Consider the following 23,137-nt stretch of genomic DNA (forward strand, 5'->3'; position numbering starts at 1 on the left):
ATATCAGGAAAGGGTTCTTCACCCAGAGGGTGAAGTGGTTGGGCACTGGAACAGGCTCCTGAGGGAAGTGGTCACAGCACCAAGCCTGACAGAGTTCAAGAAGCATTTGGACGATGCTCTAAGGCACATGGTGTGATTCTTGGGGCTGTCCTGTACAGGGCCAGGAGCTGCGATTCGACAATCCTTATGGGTCCCTTCCAACTCAGGATATTCTATGATTCTAATAACATATTTCTAGTCACAGGAAAAACTACAAGTGACTGGTTCTTTCCCATAGTCACGAAATCCGGTTGGAAGGTACCTCTGGAGATCATCCAGACCAACACCCCATGCCAAGGCAGGGTCACCTAGAGCAGGTGACACAGAACACGTCCAGGTGGGTTTTGAATGTCTCCAGAGAGGGAGACTCCACGACCTTCCTGGGCAGTCTGCTCCAGTGCTCTGTCACCCTCAGTGTAAGGAAGTTCTTCCCCATGCTGAGGTGCAACTTTGTGTATTTTTAGTTTATGGCCATTACTCCCTACTTCTTTAACATGGAATCAAATTCCTAAATTATACAGGAAGAGCTTATAATCATACTTGTCCTTAAAAGAAATATTAGCATTTAATTTAATAAAAAAATACTCAAGAAGACAATCAAGAGGGCACCTCCAATAATGGCAAAAACTCTCAAATGTTTCTTGCACATCTCTATCATAATCAAATAAAGGACTTCTTAAGCACTGTGTTCATTGACTTAATTTTGAAAAGGATCTGAAACAGAAGTGACTAATGGTATGTTTACTGTAGAGTATTGTTAAAAAACACAGAATACTATTTCAAATAGGAAATACTAAATTATATCATACAAAAACACTGCTAAAAGTGGTTATTATGAAATTTCCCTACATTTTTTATGCAATTTTCAGGCACTACTTTCACTTGTGTACTGGTTACTTTGGTTGGATCAGAAGAAGTACAACTTGCAGATGTTCACAATTTAACCCAGATTTTCCATAGTCTTCAGTAATGCTGCTTTTCCTGAGTTAAACCTCTGGTTAAACACTTCGGTTATCCTGGTTACTCAGCTGGCCTGTAAGTATTCACAGGCTGTTCTTCACCAACATCTATCATCAACATATCTAATGGAACATGAGGCTTGTCATAGCCAGAAAACTTGAAACAGCTGCTTGGAATGACTTTTTGCTGTGTTTCTGTGGGAGAAACCTCTGTACCTGAAGAGTTACTGCATATATCCATTTGGCTACTGTCAGAAATGAAATAACTCTCTTTTGCTTTGTAATTCTGTTCATCAGCATCAAAAGATACCTCCTCTGTGGTTTCCTGCACAGACTCCTCTTCTGCTTTGGCTGGTGCCTCTGGGGTAGGAACAGAAGATTCTCCTTCGCCGGAATTCTTAGGACTAACAGTTTCTTCTTCTGACTCTATCTCCAGCAAGGTTACTTCACCATTCACTGGCAATGCTGACTGGCCTGACGTGACGCTTATTACAGATATATACTTTCCCTCCGATTTTGGCCTTATAAGTAAGGTGTCTTTATTTAAGTTTCTCATCACACTGACCTTAAATGAAAAAAAAAAAATTACTTTCAGTTTAGAGGTTAAAAAAAGATACAAGTTGATAATACAAATTTAAGGTCATTATAAGCAATCCCAAAACAAATTTGCAAAATTAGAATTGGGCACAGTCATTAGCCCATATCCACGTTTTCCAACTGTTTCATTGAAACTTTTATGCAATTTCTCAAAAATGCTTTCTCTGTGCAAACACATTTGCAAGGATCCAATCCATTTCATGTCACCCACTGTATTTTAAGTCATTTGAAGTTTTCAATGTAAAGGAAAATAGCAAAAGAAGAAAAAGACATAATACTCTTCAACTGGCTAGGGAAAGCTTTCATACTCCATAGTTAATGAGTGTAACTTACAATGACTGTAACGATTTCTGACAACTGTCTCAACTGGGAGGGGAGCAAACTTTAGAAAGAGACTGAAAATGGCACAAGAACCTTTATGTATACCTGATATCAAGCCCCTCAAGATTTGAATCAAACTTTCGTTGTTAATCAGTAGCTGTAGCTGGACAGGTGTGATTAAGCAATTGCACGGTGAACATTGTATGCTTAGCTAATCTTTTATTTTAAGGAAAAGGGAAGACAATCCCGAGATGAATGGGCTGTCTGGAAGAGAGCTACCAGGAGTGAAGTCAGCAGAGCTAACTTCCCCCCCCTTACTGGGGGAAAGGTAATTCTGGCAGTAGAGATTGCGACCACCAACTCACTGACCACCTACTCAAAACAGACCCCAGACTCAAACGGAGGGAAGAACTGCACATGCAGAGTAATCAGCATGAGAAGGGAGAGAGATAACTAGCAAACAGGGGGTGAAGTACTAATTTATAAAAAGTTATGTAACTGTAACCAATGACTGCTGATGCCTTTTTTTGTTAAAACCTATAAATACTGTAAATTTTTGATGATCGGTGAGCCAGCCTTTTGTAGGTTACCACCTAGCTCATTACTTTGCAAAAATTAGAATAAAAAATTGAAATACCTCACCTCAGTGCATGAATTGGTGCTACACACCAGGTAATGAGCCTGTGTTCAGGACAACATACCCAGTAATCGTATCTATGACAAAGTTTTCCTAGTTATTTCACGGTGTCACTAAGCACTCCCTCAAACGCTGCAACAAACTTCAATGTTTTGCTTTGAAATCCCTCCACAGGGTGATCATATGAATTCCTTCAATGGCCAGGCTCCAGCTTGTTTTAAGCAATTATGGTACGCCTTCAGGCTGTTAAGATCCTTCTAATTTTTTTTTAATGAGTTCTCAAGAAAACAAACATATGAAAAACAAAGTAGGGCAAATTTTCAGCTGTTTGATGGTGTTCCCTAAAGATAACAGAATGCCTAGGGAGAAAGAGTTAATTAATAGTACCCTTTTCCAAATTTTGTAATTCCCTATATAGATGTGTCACAGACTATCAAGTATTATAGATATGCAAATTTATTAATAAAATACACAATCCCTGTTTTTTAGATACTTTGTAAAAAATAATCTCACTGAAATTTCAGATTGAGGCAAATTAGGAAGAAAGAGATGTAGGTAGGAGGAGGAATGGGGAAGAAAAATAATGTTAAGAAAAGTTACAAACAGGTATAAAGAACCTCCCAGTCTGTATTAGTCTAAGAACTGAGAAGGCCATCAAAACCAAACGATCAAATCTAACTGTGCTATTCGAGAGTCTTCCCTGGTTGTGAGACTTAAGCTTCACATTCATACCTTCACAGTGTGCTAACTTCATTAGAACTTGCCCTCATCTCTCACTTCAGCTCTGTTATCCTTCCCCTCAGTAGCCCTGATATCTGTTGATGCTACTGTGGTTTAGGCTGGATTGATGAAACCATTGCAATTTAGAAAAAACAAGCAAACAAACAACAACCACCAGAAACCAAACAAACACTCCCTGGAGAGCAGTTATTTGTAATCTAAGTGAGTTTTACAAACAGCTGTGTGAGCACCACCAAGGTGAGACAAACCCTGGGAAATCAAGGGCTGTCACTGAAAAACTTGTAAAAAGTCCCTCAAGGTGGCTCCTGACACACTACAACCTAGCTGCCATTCAGCCATCAGTGTATCTGGATCTTCATTTTCTGTTATGTGGAGACAGTCAGAATACTACATGAAGAATATTCAGATTAATTTTCATGAGAATTCATGGAAACCACTAATTCATAAGATGCAGATGCTTAAAAGTTAGTTGCAAAAATCAGAATACAGCCAATAATGGGTAGGTACTGAAAATGCTAAGAACAGCTGGTAGGATAATTGTACTATTTTTAAAACCTCTTTATACAGATATTTGAAAAAATATAGGATATTCATGCTTACAACATTGACCTTGAAGGGACCAGCATTTATATTTTTTCAGGCGGGAGGGGGCGTAGTAAAAATCTAGCAAAAATCCCAGCAAGCGACAAGAGAAGATAATTCTCTGTGTAAGATGGAATACTTGAGGAATGTGAATTAAAACAAAATATTAAAGAAACTATTGCTAAAACCTTCATTTACAACTTTCCATCTTAAATCAATGAGTACTTCTTTCTGTCCCTTTAGGATTTTCACATGGCTCTAAAAATCACAGTCCTAAAATATGGTAAGGGATCGCCTTGTACTCTTATACAGGTCCTGCATTTCACAGTGAATATACTTAGAGAGTTTGAGGATAAAATACCTATTCCCTGTACAACTACATCCAAGACTTCTCAAAAAGGAATCTCATTTTTCTCTTGGCAAGTTCCTGACCAATGCAAGATGGTGCAAAGGCACTCCCATTCCCATCCATGAAAGAAGGAAGCTATTAGAAGAAAAAACTCCTGGGGATTTCCCAGTACCAAAGGTTTTCTAAGAGTCACTGAGTCATGACTACAACTTAGCATTCATACAGTTGTTTCTAGCTTCAAAGATAAGAATCACATCTTATTACACTAACTGAAATGCCATTCAAAGTATCTCAAGCAACAAGTGTAATTAAGATATGGTTGCTATTGCAAGAAAAGTATTTGCCATAGGTAAGTTAATTTTTTTTCTTTTTTCGTGTTATCTAATACTGGCAAACTGACAGCCAATGAGCTTAAGATGGATGTCAGCAGTATTTCCTGGCATATGCAGGTGCTCACACAACTTCCTGTCTCCAATGAGAGCACCTGAGCTTTCAGGACCTTCACTGTCTCAAGAGACGAGGGAGATACACTGCTGAAAGCCTGGCTCAAGAATACAGATAAATAACATCTCCCAAGCAATCTGTAACACTTAGTGTAATTAACAGATTCTGTCTTAACTTTCTTTTCTAAGGACTTATCCATATATGAATTCCCAATAATTTTCAGGTGCACATTTTCTGGAGGAGAGTTTGAAAAGTCCATTTCAAATCTTATTAGGATGGTGACAAAAATCTGCATGGCCTTTGCATGATTTCACAACACACTAATGATGTGTAAGTTTACAAATAGAAGACTACGTTACTGCTCTATAGATGCTCACAGAAAAAAAAAAACGTTTTCACAAAAGATAATGAAGCAGCTTCTGTCTTGTAAGATGACAATTACTTGTGGCAAGTATAAGTTAAAATTTACAGGAACAATTACAGTTTCTCTAGATGAAAAATATATGTTGTATAACTAAAAAAAACAGAGCTGCAAAGAATATCCTGATTTGGAAGGGACCCACAAGGATCAGAGTCCAACTCCTGACTCCACTGAGAGCAATCTGGAAGCTAAACAATACATCTAAGAGCATGGTCCAAATGTTTCTTGAACAATGATGGGCTTCGGGTAGTGACCACTCCCCTGGGGGACTTGTCTCAGTGCCTGACCACCCAGGTAACAATATTTATAAATAGTTATAGGTCTCCCTCAGCTCCTTAGCGATAAAGCATGATGTAGAATGTGAACTACACTGTGGTACACTGGAACCTGGGAATCGCAAGATAACATATAGCCCAGTAAAATGAGCACATGGGCACACAAATGAGTTTCTACAAGGTGAGCTCAAACGTGAACTTGGAGCACACATCAGAAAGCTCACAGGCACTAAGGAGCACACATTCTATTGGTGCATCCTTTAGATGTGATATCACAGTGGTACTGGGAAGCCAAAATAACTATAGATCCATTGAGCACAATGTCGTTCTGAATGAGCCATCTTTTGCTATAATGAACTTCACAAAAAATTACTCTTCTGTGCATGTAGGACATAACTATGTATTCAGACAATTACATACTGATGTGAAGATGACAAAAACTCTGCAGTGTCTCTACAGGCCTGTGTGTTTTGATATTGGGGTCTAGCTGCAGATTCCATTGTAGAGGTTTCTCTCATCTGATTTTTTGAAGTCTGCAGTGTGAACAGCTATCACCAAACTAGTCTCACGGCTCCATCACAGTCCATGGAAAGAAAAAGGAATTTTAGAGTGCATTTTGTCTGACCAGAAGTGAATATTATTTTAGAACAAGATGAATCATCTTGTGTTGCACAGGTTGATGGACAAGATTAATGGCTTTATTACAAAGGGACCTTGCTCTGGCTTGTTAACCTCCATTTAGTCAGAGCAATCTCCTCCTAATGTTCTATTCCAAAGAAAGCAGGGTCCAGGGGGATCTTAGGCATTGAGCCAGCCCTGCACTATGGAGGGGTCATTTTAAAGGGTCTTGAAATTGAAGAACATGGAATCAAAGATCATGGGCTACTCTCTCTATAAGCTTTATGAGACTTCCTACACCCACTGAGAAGATACACTTCCTTTGATGACTGTTTACTACTGCCTCACATGGCAGTTCTTTAAAGCTGTGATTGTTAAGCTGTGACTAACTGGGACACCAGGAGGACCTTATAACAGTACTTGTTAGACCCTCCACTCTCGCCTGATGTGAAACCAAGGAGTGCTTCTGCTCTTTAAGGAACATCCACTCTGTTTCCTAAGGACAGCTACAAGGAGCTTTTAAGATAGAGCAGCTGCTGACCTCTCTTGCCTGTGACTGCTCAGTGAGAGAAAAGACTTCCCCTAGTTGTTCTTCCCTCTTCCTACAGCTCTATTACTCCCTCCCTCCCCTTACTCTGCATAACTCTAAGAACACTGTAGCAGTTAGCAGTATTGCAATATTACTATTAAATGAAAAGAATCTCACAGCTGTCCAGTGACAGGACAAAAGGAAATGAGCACCAACTGAAACACATGGAATTTTATTTGAATGTAAGAAAAACTGTGAGGGTGGTTAACCAGGTTGCTCAGGTTGCCCAGGGCAGCTGTGGAGCCTCCTTCCTTGCAGGTATTCAAAAGTCATCTGGATATGATCCTGGGTAACCTGCTCTTGCTGAGCCTGCTTGAGCAAAAGGGTTGGACTAAATCTCAAAAGTCTCTTCTAACCTCAGTGACTTTGTGGTTCTGTATCTCTGCTACTAGGATGAACACGAACCTGCCTAGGTACACACACATTGAGTTTTTAAGAACTAAATTCTCAAACTAGACCAACTACTGCTACTTCAGTTAAAAACAGACTGAAGTCTATCTCTAAAAAAAAATAAAAGGCATCTGGTTGCAGATGCTATCAGAATGTTAGACTGGCATAAATTCTAAACATCTATTACACCATGGTAAAAAAACCCCAAATTCCCAAACAAAGAAAGAGATAGGCATAAAGATGTAGTAGTTATACAAGTTAAATAGCTGGATATTAAAAACTTGATGCAGATAAGAAGTCTGAACTTACCAAAGATTTAGGCAGCTTTATGTCCTTTTTCCTTAGTCTCTTGTAGCCACAATATACCATCAAGATTACGCTCAGGCTCCCAATAACACACATAATGATGATACATAGTACACCTAAGAAGTTAAAGAAAAATCTACTAGGAAGTTTGGAAAAACAAGCTCCTGCTGTATCACTTAGAATAACTTCAGAAATTGTAGTAGCTCAGAATGCTTAGCTGTAATGTGTGAATGTGTCAATTTACTACCTTTTTGTACTCAAGAAAACTTAACTGATTAAACTTTTACTGAGTAAATAAAAATTAGCATGACAGAAGATTTTCAGTTTATATAAATATAATCGTTTTTATAGAAACAAAGGAATTTTATAACTAATTTTTTTGTTCCTTAAGAGATGACAGATGGGGATGAAGAGATCTGTACATTTTCCCTGTGACAGCATATTAACTAATTACACATAGTTTATGTACAATAAAAGTAAAATGCAAAATCTTCCAAAACATAGAATTCTTAACTTTTACCAGTAAGATTCCACTGGTCTGACTCTCCTTAATGTCCTCCCCCTCACTCATACTGCACCTCTTGTGTGTACAATAAAAGCACAGCTGCTTCTATCAATTTTATCTCTTTTCTCTACTGAAATTTCAGGCCATAATAAAGTAATATTAAAAACTTTGTAAGAAGTTATCAGAGATATAAAGTTGGGTCACTAGCTGCCTTTTGTTCTCTTAAGAGACAAATTTCATGACCACAAGTTTATAGTCACTTCAAACTCAAAAGTCTGCATACAGTGATGAGACTGAGCAAAAAGTGAGTTGTTAGAAGACACGAAACCCACCACATCTAACTCAGTGAATGATTCATTTGTTATTTGTTTATTACACCAATGATCAGGTGCAATGGAAACAGGTTTTGTGATACCAGTGAAGCAGAAGAAGCAACCAAAAAATGTCAGGGTTACTTGAAAATTGTACTTGATCTTTAAAGGTCTTTAGAATTGTCAAAGTGCACCTGGAAAAGAATGATCATACTTTCCCTGTTTTTCTATTCTCCCATAGGGATCCCATGGCTATATCAGAGCTCAAATACTTGCTAGATCAGATCTCTGGTCAGATTCAGTGTTTTCTTACTATAGTTTTAAAATCCTCTTACTCAATGTCTGCTCGACAGGAACAAGAATGCAGCTTTCCTCTGATGGGGTGCCAATCATCAGTTCTTCAAAAATTCCCTTTGCTGAAACACAGTAAGTAGAACCTTCAGCAGGAACTGCGATGTTGAGGCTACATTTATCCATTGTACAGTTGTCTGCATAGAACTCTTCAATCTGCAAAAAAACAGAAGACACATTATATGATTTGACTCGAGAGAACAATGTTACAGCACCTTCCAACACTTCCAAAAACATTAAAACACTATTAGATGTGTTTCCTACATTACCTATATCCCTTGCAAAAGCTGTGTGAACTTCAGCTATCAGCTTACTGGCTACCTTAAGATGTTATATTTGATCAGAACATGCTATTTTCCATCTAAAATTTGTGCTGTTCATAGTCTAGATTCACATTCCTAGTTCACTTCTAAAACTTGAACCAGGATGCATATGAAAAAGGTAACTGTAAGTAAACATACCTACTATAATTTTTCTCAAGTTCACCCTCCATGATTGCTAAATAAACTGTTATCAATACCTTGAAAGGTAATTTTCTTACATGAAAGGTCTCTCTAGACAAGTGAAAGGGGTCTAAGGAAAGTTACCAATATTTTAGCATGTATGTACAAACGATAGTGTGGAATCAAGTAACTCTATCTTGTGTACAGCTAATGCAATAATATAATTTTTTTTAAAAACCATTCATTTGGACAACTAAAATCCAGACCTTCCAGTTACATATCTCACAGTAATGCACCCAACATTTTAGGATTTCAACTTTTTTCTTGGTATCTGTTTGCTCCATTTGTCATAGGAGGAAATCTCCTGTTTACGCATTTACGGTAAACAAGTGTTTTTAATCTGAGATTTTATTTTCGGAACTTACCTCATTTTCACTCTTCCGAAAAGTCACCAGGTACTCGAGCTTTAAAAAAATGTCTTCGATACAAGAATGAGGGAACAAAAGATGGTAAATATCAACCACGATTTTATCACCATGCCTTGAGAGATTCAGTTTTGGTGGTCCTATTTTTCCTGCAAGACATTGCACCACAGCACCATTACGCCAAAGCTTTTAACATAAAGTATGTTATTTATAGTTAGCTTTCCAAACTTCATCAGAGATTTGAGAAGAATTACATGTTTATTTCAATGCTGTTAAATTGCATAGCTGTGCTCAGACCTGTCTGTTGCTTAGAAGCAGTGAAGGCATTTGGATACATTAATGAATTGGCTTCTAAAATGAAACAGATTGTCCATGAAGAATTCCACTGTTAAGCAATTCAACACTCCTATACACATAAGGCCATAAAAATTCAGCTGACAACAGAAAAGACTAACAGCAATTTTACATACACATGAACAAGAACCAAACATGATACTGCTGACTAGATCTCACCATAAATCACCTCAGCTAAAAACAATATTGTACTGAAACAAAGACTACACAAAAAGCCAAACACATCTCACCTTGAGGAACAGTACTTTGGAAACCTGATTTCCCATGGCAATGGCCTCTGTGAATTTTTGGTGTCTAATGATCTGACCGAACATGAGTTTCTTGTTCAATGGGAAAAGGACTTTTTCTCTTTTCTCCATACATGGCTACCAAGTTTCTGCAAACTGTCAAACTCAGCATTATTACCATGACTTCTGTCCCTTAGTCAAACACTAGAAAGCGGCCCCTATTTCAAGTCATAGGACCACTGGATGGGGAAGGAATCATAGCAGAAAACAAAGAGGGACTCCACTCCTTCAGCTCCAGCATTGCAGAAATCAAGCTCTATCTAAGGCATAGCACCAGCAAGAGAATTTCGTGGGCCACATTCTGCCTGAAAGGTGTATGTTGAGAATGGAACAAGCATGAGAGGAATTCTCTTGGTCTTTCCTCACTCTGTAGCATTTCCTTTGCCTGCCACACGGTACTGCAATGGCCTGGATTCTAGACACAAAATTTACTTTTACAGTATTGATGTGAAAGACTGATTTTTCCCAAAGTAGCCCAAAGGATTTACATGAAGAATTGGTAACTTAGTTATCCAGGTACAGAGATATCCCACAGATTCTAGATAGTACCCAGTATCAAAGTTGTCAGTACATGGCATTATAGTGTCAAGCAAGGCATAACTACTTCAGTCATGCCTAAAGGTCCATAGTGTCCGGTGACAGTTTCCTGCCCTAAATTGGTGTATGGGACAGCAGGGAAGAATAAGGAAAGGATTCACAGAGTGCACCACCAGCATCACCTTCTTGCCTTTAGATGTTTTGAAATAAATATTCAGATACCACAGCATCAAGGCTAACAAGTACTATGGAATCCTACTAATCAATCATCAGGCTTTGTTTCATCGCGGCTTTAAGATATTCCCAAATGAGACACAATAATACAACAAAAAAGGATAATTATTAACTTTCTAAATTTTGGGAAAAATGATAAGGTTTAGGTTATGATGCAACTTACCATGCCTTTGCAAAATAAATTCATTTGTCTCAACATATTCAGACTGTTGTGACCCAATAATAGCTTTAAGTCGAAGCCAGTGAGACGAATAAGGCTCACATATTTCCCCTGAGAGATCACAAAAATGAGCTGAAGTGTTCACACAAGTTGAGATGTTCTTATAGTCACCAAAACTGTAAAACAGATCAAGTAATAGTTAATACAATTCCAATTGCAGAATACTGTACAGTACACTTCCTACAACAAAAAACTGTGAGCATGGCCAGGTACTGGCAGATTGCCCAAGCAGGTTGTGCAGTCTCCTTCCCTGCAGATATTCAAAAGCTGACTGGATATGGTCTTGGACGACCTGCTTGGGCAAAGGGGTTGGAACAGATGACTTCAAGAGGTCCCTGCCAACCTCAACCATCCTATTATTTGACTTAATTTTGCCTTAATTTACACTTGGACAACCTTCACCCTACACTTCACTGCATAGACACAAAACTGACTGAAGTTTAATGACTGACTGCTTTTATGTGCTTCCAGAGAATATAAGGTACAGGAAATGACAAAATAGTAAGAACTTACTTGTAAGGCTTGATTTCCACAATAAAATGAGGAGTTTCAGACACAGGTGGATACTGCCAATGCAAAAGAGTTTTGAAATTTTCAGATCTTACTACAATCTCTGTTGGTGAAGGCACTAGAAGAAAGAGAACAATTGCACTTTGATAAACAGACCTTTTAAGTACAAGAACAGTCAAATGCACTCCTAAGTTATTCGGAAAAAGCAACATGGTAGGCATAAAAATCACAAATACTTCCCCCTCGATGAACTAGTTTGTCACCAGTACAAACACATAAGAGCCCTGTAAGCTGATTTATTATTCTCTTTCCTACGGAGACAGCTTTCATCCTGTTTGCAACGTCAAATAACCCATGCCCATTGAAAGCAAGTCCATCAGATAGCCCATATCAGGTTCATAAGCAGTGATGATTATACCCCTGTGTTGGTATTTTACAGATATACCAGCAAGACAGACAGTATGAATTTACTCAAGTTAGAGGAGATTAGCGCAGCTCCAGTAGGTTTCTCTTTCCGTTCAGAAATTCAATTGGAGCAACTGGAGGGTGAGGGGGGAGATACCAAAGCTGGACTATCAAGGCCAAAAGACAACAGGTCTGCTGGGGAAAGCCTGGATTCAACATGAATTTCTAACAATGACTTCTACCACTCCAGCAGTATTTTCAGTAACATGTGATGAGAAAAATGTATTACAAACATTTGTAAGGAATTTGAACCCTGAAGCTATAATGTAGTTCCATATACAAGAAAGCATTCAAAGTACACTTAGTAAACAGCATCTGAGGCAATGTAGTAAAACAGCACAAAAATAAAAAGCAGCATTGGCAGTTTTCCTTGTGCAGTAAATATCTCTTCTAAAGACAAACAGTGACACAGGGATACCAAGGGAGCAGCTGCAGGGGAATAAAAATTACAAGATCCTGTAACTATTGAAGGCTGTCACATGACAGGAAGAGAAAAGAAATGAAGGTCACTCAACCAATTTTAACTGTTACTTCTCAGCTTCTCAGTGCCTAGTTTATCATCTTTAGTAATCTCAATATAGCTTGTATGAAATGTTGACAGGTAACTCATATTTGATCTGCTCTAGGCTGCTGCTTGTTCACACAGCAAGTGCTGCAACTTCACTCTGTGATATTTTGAGGGAAAGTAAACAATTTTCACATCTTGAGAGCAAGACCACAAATATAACACATTACTGAAAGTAATACACAGAGGCTGAGATATGCTATCAACCACCAAGGTTTGATACACGTAACACAGATACTCCGTAAATGGTTCTGTGGTTTATGCTTTAGTACGTACAAAAGTGGTATTTCAGCTATTGGAAAAAAAGAAACACAATCATCAAATTCACAACCACATGAAGAAAAAAGTGACAAGTTGACAGAAGAGGTGTCAAGTACACAAATGTTACTTCAAATATGCAGTTTTAAGGCACAGTGTAGTTAGCCTTACTAAATTTAACTTTTGTGTACTATTATACAAATAAAACTGCTTAACAAAAGGGGTTGACCCCAGAGCACTGAAGGCAGTAGTAGATGTTACACTAGGACCCTTCCATCATCTGCCAAAGGTTTGGGAAGGTCACCGCTGACTGGACACTAGCCACTATCTCAGTGTACAAGAAGGGCATGAGGAAAGACCCAGGAAACTACAGACAACCATCAGGAACAGTCAACAGGAGTTCACAAAGTGAAAGTATGTTTATCTGATTTATTATCCTTCTACAATAAAGTCATCTGCCTAGTGGGTGAAGGGAAGGCAGTAGATGTACTTTTTCCAGATTTTAGTAAGGCTTTTGATAGTGTCCCTCACCATGTCCTGAACAAGTTGTGGCATGTGCAGGTTCACAGTGCACTGAATGAAGAACTGGCCGAAGGGCAGAGCTCCAAAGCCTGCAGTGAACGGAGCTGCATCTGGCTCATGACCAGCAGTGTTCCTTGGGGCTCAATCCTAGGGCCTGTTCTGTTCAGTATTTTTACCAATGATATGGATGCAGGAGTTGAATGCACCTTTGGCAAATTTGCCAGTGATACTGTAATGGGAGGTGTCGTCGACCTTCGCAAGGCATGTGAGGCCTTGCAGAGGGATCTAAACAAATGCTCTTTATTGTCCAGCTCACAGCCACTTAACTCAGACTGGCTGACTTCTAACCGTTTCTCCCCCAGCCAGTCCAGAGATCGAGCCTTGGGACACCCCAGCCTCATTTCATTCAGGCATCAAGAGTCTAGACCACAGAGGACATTGTGGACTTTCAAAGTTCTAATGTCTCATCTTTCTAGATGCTACTTCTGTCTATTGCCAATTAAAATGCATAATAATACTTTACATGAACACTGTTTTACTTAACCCATGATGAAGAATTCTTTTTTTTTTAAAACATTACACCATGTTCTATGTTGTTCAGCAGGCAAAACTGGAAGATGATGACATCAGCTAGTGCCACAAAGGTCACTTTTAAACATAAAACTCCTTTTAATTTATAATAAAGATAAATGCAGCAACACTCAAACCATGACAAAGGCGCAAACTCCAACAGTGAGAAAGTGTGGAAAAAGTGAGAAGAAAACTGATCAGCAATTCATGTTGTGATGCATTCTACAAAACACTCAACAAGTTCTAGTTTTCCTCCAGTTCAAATGAAGTTATTTCCATCCCCACTTCACCTTGCCTTGTAAGACAGCAATACTGGCTGACGAGAAGCCAATAGACATGGCAGCAAGAACACTCAATTTCACAGAAATTGAGATGTGTATGTGCATTGTAAAACAACATAAAAGAAGTCCAGACAGCAACTCTACATCCAGAGAATAAAGGAATAAAAGAACAGAAGGCGAGTCAGAGTTACAATTTTTTTAAGCAAACTAAAAGAAATTAAAACGTGCTTGGATTTTGAGGATAAAGAACTGGAATGCTGGAAAGCAAAGGTAGAAGTAAGAGAGGGGTAAAAGCAAAGACAAGCATGGTCACAGGGTGACCTAGAAGTTGAGCATTTAACAGAAAACAGACGTGGGAATGCAACTGCACAGTTTATCTTAGCAAACTCACACCTGCATCAGTTTATAACTTGGACAGAAATATATTTATTTATATATATAAACAATCCAGATTACTGCTGCCATATGCCATGGCAAAGACCCTGCAGGTGTGACTACTGTGGGATGTCTGTATACAAATAATCAAACATCATCTCAATGTGCAATTATCTTAACTAAGGTATTTAAGATTAAATACACATTTACATCTTTAGCAAACTTGCACAGCAGACATTAAGGAAATAGATGTGTGAGGAAATAAAATGCCAAACTCTAACAGAAGTGGAGTTTTTTTTACTGCAAGTATCTGCTGCTGCTTGATTTCAGGTTGCTAAGAAATAAGGGGGATGTTGGGTTGGGTTGTATTTTTGTTCAAAGTAACAGAAACAAGCGTAGCTAGTGGTATCTTCTAAGACTAAGACACTAGTTAGAACTAATCCACTACTTACACACAAGATATGATGCAGTTCTGCTTCAAAAGCATCCATCACAAAGTCAGAAAATGCTTGCTTTTATCTACAAGTGTAACTTGTGAAGAACAAGTCTAACTTGTCTTATTTAATACATTCACTTCCCCAAGTCAAGAACACCACACTGCACATCTCTCACAAATCTCAGCTGGGTCAGACATATGCAGGCCATATAGACATAAAGAAAGATTTCTATAGTAGTTTGAAACTTGACTATCTTTTTCACTTCTGAATAATACTACCTATGGAAAGTACTTACGAAATACAAGTTTGAAGCAGCCATATATCCAATAAAATCTATTTTTAAAGCATGTGCAGAAGAACTTAATGTTTTTTTTTATATATGTAGATGTTCTAGCTGTTCATTGAGCTTCAGGAATTCATTGCCCAACAGCAAAAATTAGTTCAATGAACTGGACAACTGAGAGGCGTAAAAATGAGACAGCCTTTCAGCTGATGTTTATACCTTATGCAACTCTGAAATTCCTTCTCTCATTCTGGCAGAGGCCACGAGGCATTCCTGTATATACTCAGAGGCTTTCATCATCACTGTTCACAAAAGTGGAATTTAACTGGAAGTGCAATAATGCACATAACAGAATAGGGCCTGATGAATCCAAATGCAGACTTTACTGTACAGCTATCTGAGACAACAGTGACCCTAAGAGCCAGAGAGTTAATTTACATTGTATGTGCCTTTTAAACATCATTTAGACACTTAAATACAGATAGAAAGCACAAATTCAAAGCTTAAAAAGACTGAAAAAAAACTAAGTAAAAACATCTTTTGAAAGCTTGCTCCTTTTTTAGATTTCCATTAAAAACAAACTAATCCTTATAATCTGCAAGTGATACATCATACGAAACCAGTTTTAAGCCACTTCAATAGGCCAAGAGGGACAACAGCTTGAACTCTGCTGTGGATTCATGCCAAGTGGGTAACTCATCATTTAAAGACAGCCAGCTGCAACGCTAACAGATCAGTCCCTTCTGGGCCCCTGACTGGGAAAACAGTGTGCCTCCCTTGTGCCAGCCCTGTGCTCTACCTGAGCTCACACATTCACTTTAACTCCACCCAGAAAGGGTAGTAGTTTTGATTACTTCATAAACGTAAAAAAGTTCTTCTCCTTAGCTTTCACCATCACTGAAAATGAAGACAAGGGAAAAAGGATCAGAGAAATTTGTACTACCCAGAATGCTTCCGCAGGACTCTGCAGCCATACACAGTGAAGAAAAAAAAATGGGGAAAAAAAGGGGACAAAAAGGTAGCCAATACTCTGAAAAGTGGATTCAGAAGGCAGCAAGTCAATGCTAAGGATGAAAAATAGCACATAAAAAGAATTCAGTCTGTCTCTGAAGGCTGCATTTCCTTTAGTTTTTTTGGTGCCCAATATGGGACTTGAAGGGTTTGAGATAGTGATATATTTGATTGGGATGTACTAGATTGAATTTATACCTGTTAGTGCTGTTTAGCTAGTAATGAGCAGGCCCCTGTGCTTGTCATGGGACTCGCTTTCCTGACAGTATATCAGAATCTAGTGCTCGTTGCTTTCACTGCTTGCCATACTGCTTATCAGCTTCCTGTATTCCTTTCCTGGGAACATTCTCATAACAGCCAGAGCAGTGCACCAGGGCTGGCAGGTGGCCAGGGTATTGCTGCTGCTTTCTATGTTCCTGTACTGGACAGAAGCTTTGATGTGAACTTGAGTTGAAGGTACTGTTACATGTGAATGAGTCCAAAATGGAGCAGAGATCCACCTGCAGCCCATGGAAGACTCCATGCCAGAGTAGGTGGATGCTGAAGGAGGATGCTGAAGGAGGACTGACCCCGTGCTGAGCAGGTTTGCTGGCAGGACCTGTGACCCCACTGGAGACACATGCTGGAGCAGTTTGTGAAGAACTGCAGCCCATGGGAAGGACCCACACTGGAGAAGTTCAAAGAGGACTGTCAGTGGAAGACCATGCTGGAGCAGGGGAAGCAAAGATTCCCTTGCAGACCATGGTGAAGACCGTGGTGAAGCAGGCTGTCCCACGAAGCCCATGGAGGACCATGATGTGGATTACACTAATGGCAGGCTCTAGCAGGAACCCCTTTTTGTAGCCAGGCTCTGGACAAGGGGAGGAGTTCATTGCAATGTTAAACCCAATAACCTGGCACAAAAGGACCAGGGGTGAAGATTGTAATGAATGTGCCTTTAAACTGTTGTAAGCCATGATTTGTGTTACAGGAATTACTATAACAAGAACCACCAGAAACAATGGAGAAGCCTTACAAGAAACAGTTGCAATGCAGCAGTGCCCTGACCTGGCTTTGGTGCTCACTAATTCTAAGTAACACATCACCCCTCCTGACCCAAGAGAACATCACAACAGAGGCCAAAAGTCATGGAGTAAATGAGTTCAACAGACGTTTTATGGACATTTTGCAGGGGTGGTCTATAGGCTAAGGGAACGATACCTGTGCATTATATCAAAGAATGGGAAGGGTGCTGGTGGTTAATGAAGCTATACTGATAGTGTGGGACCTGGGCATGAGGTAAATGGTATGGATATGGGGTAGAATGTGCTGGTTTTAGCTGGGGTATAGTTAAAATTCTTCACAGCGGTGGCATGAGGCTGTGTTTTGGATTTGTGCTGGACACAGTAACAATAATATAGTGATGTTTTTGCTATTGCTGAGCAGTGCTTACACAGAGCCAAGGCCTTTTCTGCTTCTCATACTGCCACACTGGCAAGAAAGTTGGGTTTGCATGGGAGGCTGGGAGGAGACACAGCCGGGAAAGCTGACCCCAACTGACCAAAGGGATATTCCAGCCCATATGATGTCATGCTCAGTATATAAAGCAGGGGGAAGAAGGAGGAAGTGGGAGGGACATGTTTGGAGTGATAGTGTTTGTCTTCCCAAGTAAACATTACATGTGATTGGGCCCTGCTCTCCCGGAGATGGCCGAACACCTGCCTGCCTGTGGGAAGCAGTGAATTAATTCCTTGTTCTGAACACCTTTTGCTTTCTCTAATAAACTGACTTCATCTCAATCCATGAGTTTTCTCACTTTCACCCTTCTGATTCTCTTCCCATTCCCTCTGGTGGGGGAGTGAGCAAGCAGCTGTTTGGGGCTTGGTGGCTGGCTGGGCTTAATACCATGACAAATAGTCCACTAATCATTTAGATCCTCATTTCAATCTGTTCTGAATCAAACAAAATTGGTCTGTACTAAAGCAGAGCACAGCCATCTGGGGGCTAGAAGAGAGCTAGGAGCACTGCCCAGAACCATAGGACAGAATCTGAGCAGGAAGGGGTCAGACCTCAGCACAGGCTACAGGAGCACAAAGCACCTGTCATGGCAAGAAGTGGAAAATGGCTGTCAGAGAAGGGTCTGTGCCCTCTGCCATGTTCTCCTTTGAGGTAGCACACCCGGGTTAGCATGCACCCCATCCCTTCTATGTACACTTCTGGCAGGCCAGGCATTAAACAGCCCATTCCTGCTCTGTCAGACTGCTGGAAGGGAGACTGCCTGTCAGCTGGCTTTGGTGGGGAGCTTGGCAGACTGGCACACACCAAGCAACAAAGTGCTGAAGAAATTTTGTGCCTGCTACTTGCCCAACCTTCTCCTAAGTGGCAGAAGCCACATAGTGTATGTGGAAATACTTGCATGTGCTTGCCTTCACTCACTTTCATTTATCCCTCCAAAAGAAACACAGGACATACATTACTCTCGTAATGCCACTCCTGTACCTTGATGGTACTTACTTGACAAAGTTACTACAAACAAGCTTAAATTAATGCATGTAACAGCAATTCTATGCAGAAGGTTCTACCAGAAGTTCTCAAAAGATCTTAAATTCAAAAAAGATTTAATCTACAAATGAAGGGAGTACAATGACCAGGGGTAAAATTTAAAGCTTTTTTTTTTAATATTTAGTGAAATGAACATAAATTATTTCATAAGAATCAAGGATAAACACTGTACATAGTATTTACAGCATTTTTACAGCTTCTATTTACGACAGGATTTTATTTTCTTTGGGCTCAAAGGTTTGACGCTGTTCTATGGAGCTTTAAAAGCACTGTTTACGATAAAAATCTCCACAAGATGGTAAGTTGTATGGAGACGAGAGGCAGACTCACATCACCATCTTAAAAAAAACACAGCAAGTTGCACAGAATGGACATTAAAAAAAATTATGTAATAGTAGAAGCTAAATATTGTTTTATCTATTTAATGACTATTCTTCACTTTTATTATAGATGAGAAGTCATTATAATAGATGATATCTAAACACATAACTTTCTACCATATAATTTGTTTTTGTTTTCAGCTGGATAGACAATTGCTATGACTGCCAGTAACCTGAACCATAAAAGAACAAATCAAGACCACCATGATTATCACATATAACAGGAAGTCAGCTGCACAAATGAACTACACATGCCCTTGGAAATCTGGCTTTCAATGTGCAAAAAGCACCTGAACTACTACCACAGCATCCAAATCTTCTTCTAATACTGTAATCTTGACCAGAGACCTCCTCTTGCAGGATACTAAAATAGAGACTGAGAGTTCCCATCAACAAGTGCCTAGCTCCACTGAGGAGTCACAGTTTGCATCAATGCAAATACATTAGACACTCAGCTGTAGGAAAGTGCAGGAGGTGTTGCAACACCTGCTAGGTTGTCTGGCTTTTCTAAGGAAAATGGTGTCCTACAACAGAATGTGAGGATGACTGGGCATTTCCCCATTACATACTCAGTCTTGAGATAAGTATTACACTACTGGCATATGGAAAGCCCTGCTAAGACTTTAAAAAAAAAATCATACAACTGTTGCCAATGAAATTCTGGATTCCCCAGTACAAGAGAGACATGGAGTTCCTGGAGTGGGTCCAGCAGAGGGTTCAAAGTTGTTCAAGGGACTGGGGCATCTCTCCTATGAGTAAAGCCCGAGGGGACTGGGTCTTTTCAGCCTCGAGAGGACTGAGAGGAAACTTCATCAATGCTTACAAGTCTCTGAAGGGAGGGTGTCAAGAGGATGGAGCCAGGCTCTTCTCAGTGGTGCTCAGCAATAGGACAAAAGGCAACGGGCAGAAACTGATGCACAGGAAGTTCCATATGAACATGAGGAAGAACTTCTTTACTGTGCTAATGACCATGCACTGGAACAGATTGCCCAGAGGTTGTGGAGTCTCCTTCATTGGAGATATTCAAGAACTGTCTGGACATAATCCTGTGCCACGTGCTCTAGGATGACCATGCTTGAGCAGGGAGGTTGGACCAGATGTGGTCCCTTCCAATCTGACCCATTCTGTGATTCTGTGTGTGAAAGCATCATAAACATCCTTCAGACCTCCCCTTGTACTTCAACGCTTCCACTGTAAGTCAGCAAATCTGCTTGCATCAATATAATCATGATAAGAACATTGTATTAGTCATTACACATTCAACTAATATACAGCAATATCAATTAGAATTCACTTCATGATTTTTTTTTCACTGAAAATGTAAGTTTTTACTTAAATGATGAAGTCTCTGAAGGGCATGGTTATAACTGGCTGAGACCAACCCGAGTGCAAGTCACCAGGAAAATGCTGCTTGTTTTCAAAACCTAACTCAGAAGCGTATTCAGCTCCTTTGAGCTGAGGGTTTGCTACACTCATAGGCAGAAAGACGAGATTTTTGCTTCTAGGAAGCTTGCTACATCACCTACACCACAGCACTGCCTGTACTCTTACACAGAGTACATGTGTTGTGCTGGACTATAGCAGGTTTTTTTACAAGTGATTTACTGGTATTGTGGTTTTTACCTTAAAAATGCTTAATACAATGTAGAAATGGCATATTTACTAGCAATAAAAGCACACCCTTAAAAGAAGTTAAGTCAGATCATGGGAGACGGTATTTAACATACCAAGTTACCCTACCACTCAAATGTGGAAAAGAGGGGAGTTTCCCCTGCAAGATTTACAGGTTAACAATCAGCCACCAACTCATACAAACTGGATAGTCAAGATGTAAACTATCAAGGGACAAGAAAGCAGGCAGATTACTATTGTCAGTACTCTTAGTCCACATAAGATAAATTTAAATAGACTTCCATATGGTGTGGCCCATCCCCAAGGGCAAGCAAGTTCAGTCACTTCACCTGGGTATGGCTCTAAACTCCAGGACATCTCCATTTGCAGAATCCAAGGAGCCTAGGCACATAGCCAGCATTTCTGTGACCTACTGCATGCAGCATTTTAGGTAAATGGATCTTGCTTTGTATGTGAAGCTAAGGAGAAAACTGCTGCATTTATCCAACGTGTGGGCATGCTTCCTATATCGAGTCCTTTCATGAAGGGCATGATGTGCAACACCTGTATACAGCTCTCAATACTGCTAAAAATTAAATCTATGTTCTCGTTTGACCTTGGATAGCAATCCCTGGTTTTAATGAGCTGTTCCAGTTTGAATGTAAACTTGAAACCTGACCATTTCTCTCATAATTTACTTGCCGCATCTCTGCACAAACAGCTCTCCGCTGGCCAGCCACCCCTTCTCCCCGCCAGCACTTGGCCGAAAGGTTCCCCCACACGCGTGGTCCAGGCCACGAGCCCGATGCCTTATTTGCGCTCCCCAGTCCCGTGCTCCCTATTTTCGCACTGAAATTCCCAGCTTCTCTGCCTCTTTGGACATGTGAAGTTATAAAGCACAGTGGAGGGCGCCTGTTCGATGCACAGCCTGCTCTGGCTTTGCGGAACAAGACGCCCAAACACCTGAAACAAGGGCTGATGCCAGCACCGCACGGCTGACGGTGCCGCGCTCCCACAGCCGGTGCGGGCGCTACGAGACGGCCTCTCCGGTAAGGCTGAACCGAGAGCGGGCTCGGCCGGCGCCGGGGCTCCTCGGCGGGACAGCACGGCACCGCCCCGGGGAACAGCGGGGCGACGCTCAGCAAAGTGGGGCGCGGCTCCCCCTCGCCGCCGCCCGGCTGCTCGCACTCCCCCGCGCCCGCAGAGGGCGGCGGCAGGACACGGGCCGGCGGCCCCACCGGCAGCGCTCGGTCACGGAGCACTCTGGGACGGGGTGCGGCACCGCCGGTCCCGCCGCCCCTCAGGAGATCCGTGCTGACCAGAGACAGATCGGTCGGCCTGCCCCTCCCGTCCCGTCCCGTCCCGTCCCGTCCCGTCCCATCCCACCCACGCCCGCCCGTTACCTGCGGGCGGCTGCTCCCCGCGGGAAGCCGCGCTCCGGCGGGGCGCCAGCAGCGCTGTGAGCGCCAGGAGCAGCGGCGGCACCCGCATGGCGTCCGGCAGCGCCTACGGGGGACCCAGCGGAGACGGCCCCGGCTCCTCCTGCCCCACCGCGGCCCGCTCGCCTCCACCCCGCCCCGCTGCGGCGCCTGCGCCCGGCCGGGAAGGGGCGGGATGCCGGCAGTGAAGGGGCGGTGCGGAGGTCACTGCCGGGCGGTGCCTGGGGGGCGCCGCGGGAAGGGGCGGAGGCGGGGGTTGTGAGCCACGGAGGCGGAGAGGGTTGCGGTTTGGAGTTGTCCTCGGGCCGAAGTGATAAACGCGGATGTCGGCCTCTGCGATGCCTGCCCTGACTTTGTTAATGCTGTGTTTTAAGTGCTGTGTCATATCTGTCAGCCCCAGCCGCTGGAAAAGCCTCGTCCTCCTCCTCGTCGTGTTGGGACTTGTGCTCTCTCCCCATTTTAAAAAAAAAACACAAAGCGTTTACCCTGTGGAGTGTTTCAGAAACAGTACTCTGAATTAATACATGTAGAGGAATCCTAATTTATGGTGAGAGGATTTATTCTATTTTTGCAAATGTATATGCACTTCAAAAAATTGAAGTGCTGCAAAAGCAGGATGGAGACTTCAACTTTTTCCACCTTCCTGTTTCTGTGTCTCCTATCCAGTGTCCCAATGCCAGGTAATTCTGCACCTTAACCTTTCAGACTCGAGGCCACCCTGGGCCAGATGAGTAGATGAACACAGAAGAAACCTCTTCTGCTATGCACCACCCCAGCTGTGAGAAGGATGTAGCAACTTTTTAAGCCCCTGTCAGACATTCTGCAAATGACACATTTTCTAAACCTAAAATGAGGTTTAGGTTTGAGGGATCCTTGACACCTGCACATCTCAGGTTTTCAAGGAGACAGAAAGGAGGAAACAGAGCCATTATGCTTACGCTTTCTCATACCTGT

General features: G+C 41.3%; 1 protein-coding gene across 1 annotated transcript; it reads right to left on the bottom strand.

Moving 5' to 3' along the window:
- Nucleotides 1-256: 256 nt before the first annotated feature.
- Nucleotides 257-22,235, bottom strand: IFNGR1 (interferon gamma receptor 1). The gene is made up of 7 exons (XM_017829709.1): nucleotides 22,148-22,235; nucleotides 11,449-11,563; nucleotides 10,879-11,051; nucleotides 9,304-9,452; nucleotides 8,420-8,591; nucleotides 7,272-7,384; nucleotides 257-1,563 (listed from the first exon to the last, which is right to left on the bottom strand). The coding sequence occupies exons 1-7, from the start codon at nucleotides 22,233-22,235 to the stop codon at nucleotides 1,060-1,062; spliced, it is 1,314 nt and encodes a 437-aa protein (XP_017685198.1). The 3' UTR covers nucleotides 257-1,059.
- Nucleotides 22,236-23,137: the final 902 nt, after the last annotated feature.

This window comes from Lepidothrix coronata, unplaced genomic scaffold (assembly GCF_001604755.1).
Source record: "Lepidothrix coronata isolate B3197 unplaced genomic scaffold, Lepidothrix_coronata-1.0 Scaffold167, whole genome shotgun sequence".
NCBI classification, from domain to species: domain Eukaryota; kingdom Metazoa; phylum Chordata; class Aves; order Passeriformes; family Pipridae; genus Lepidothrix; species Lepidothrix coronata.

Excerpts from the sequence above, each read along its gene's own strand:
- IFNGR1 (XM_017829709.1), bottom strand. The coding sequence starts at position 22,235 with ATGCGGGTGCCGCCGCTGCTCCTGGCGCTCACAGCGCTGCTGGCGCCC. Across the intron at positions 11,052-11,448 it reads GTGGAAATCAAGCCTTACAA|TTTTGGTGACTATAAGAACA; the intron begins GTAAGTTCTTAC and ends TCTGTTTTACAG. Across the intron at positions 8,592-9,303 it reads TTCGGAAGAGTGAAAATGAG|ATTGAAGAGTTCTATGCAGA; the intron begins GTAAGTTCCGAA and ends GTTTTTTTGCAG.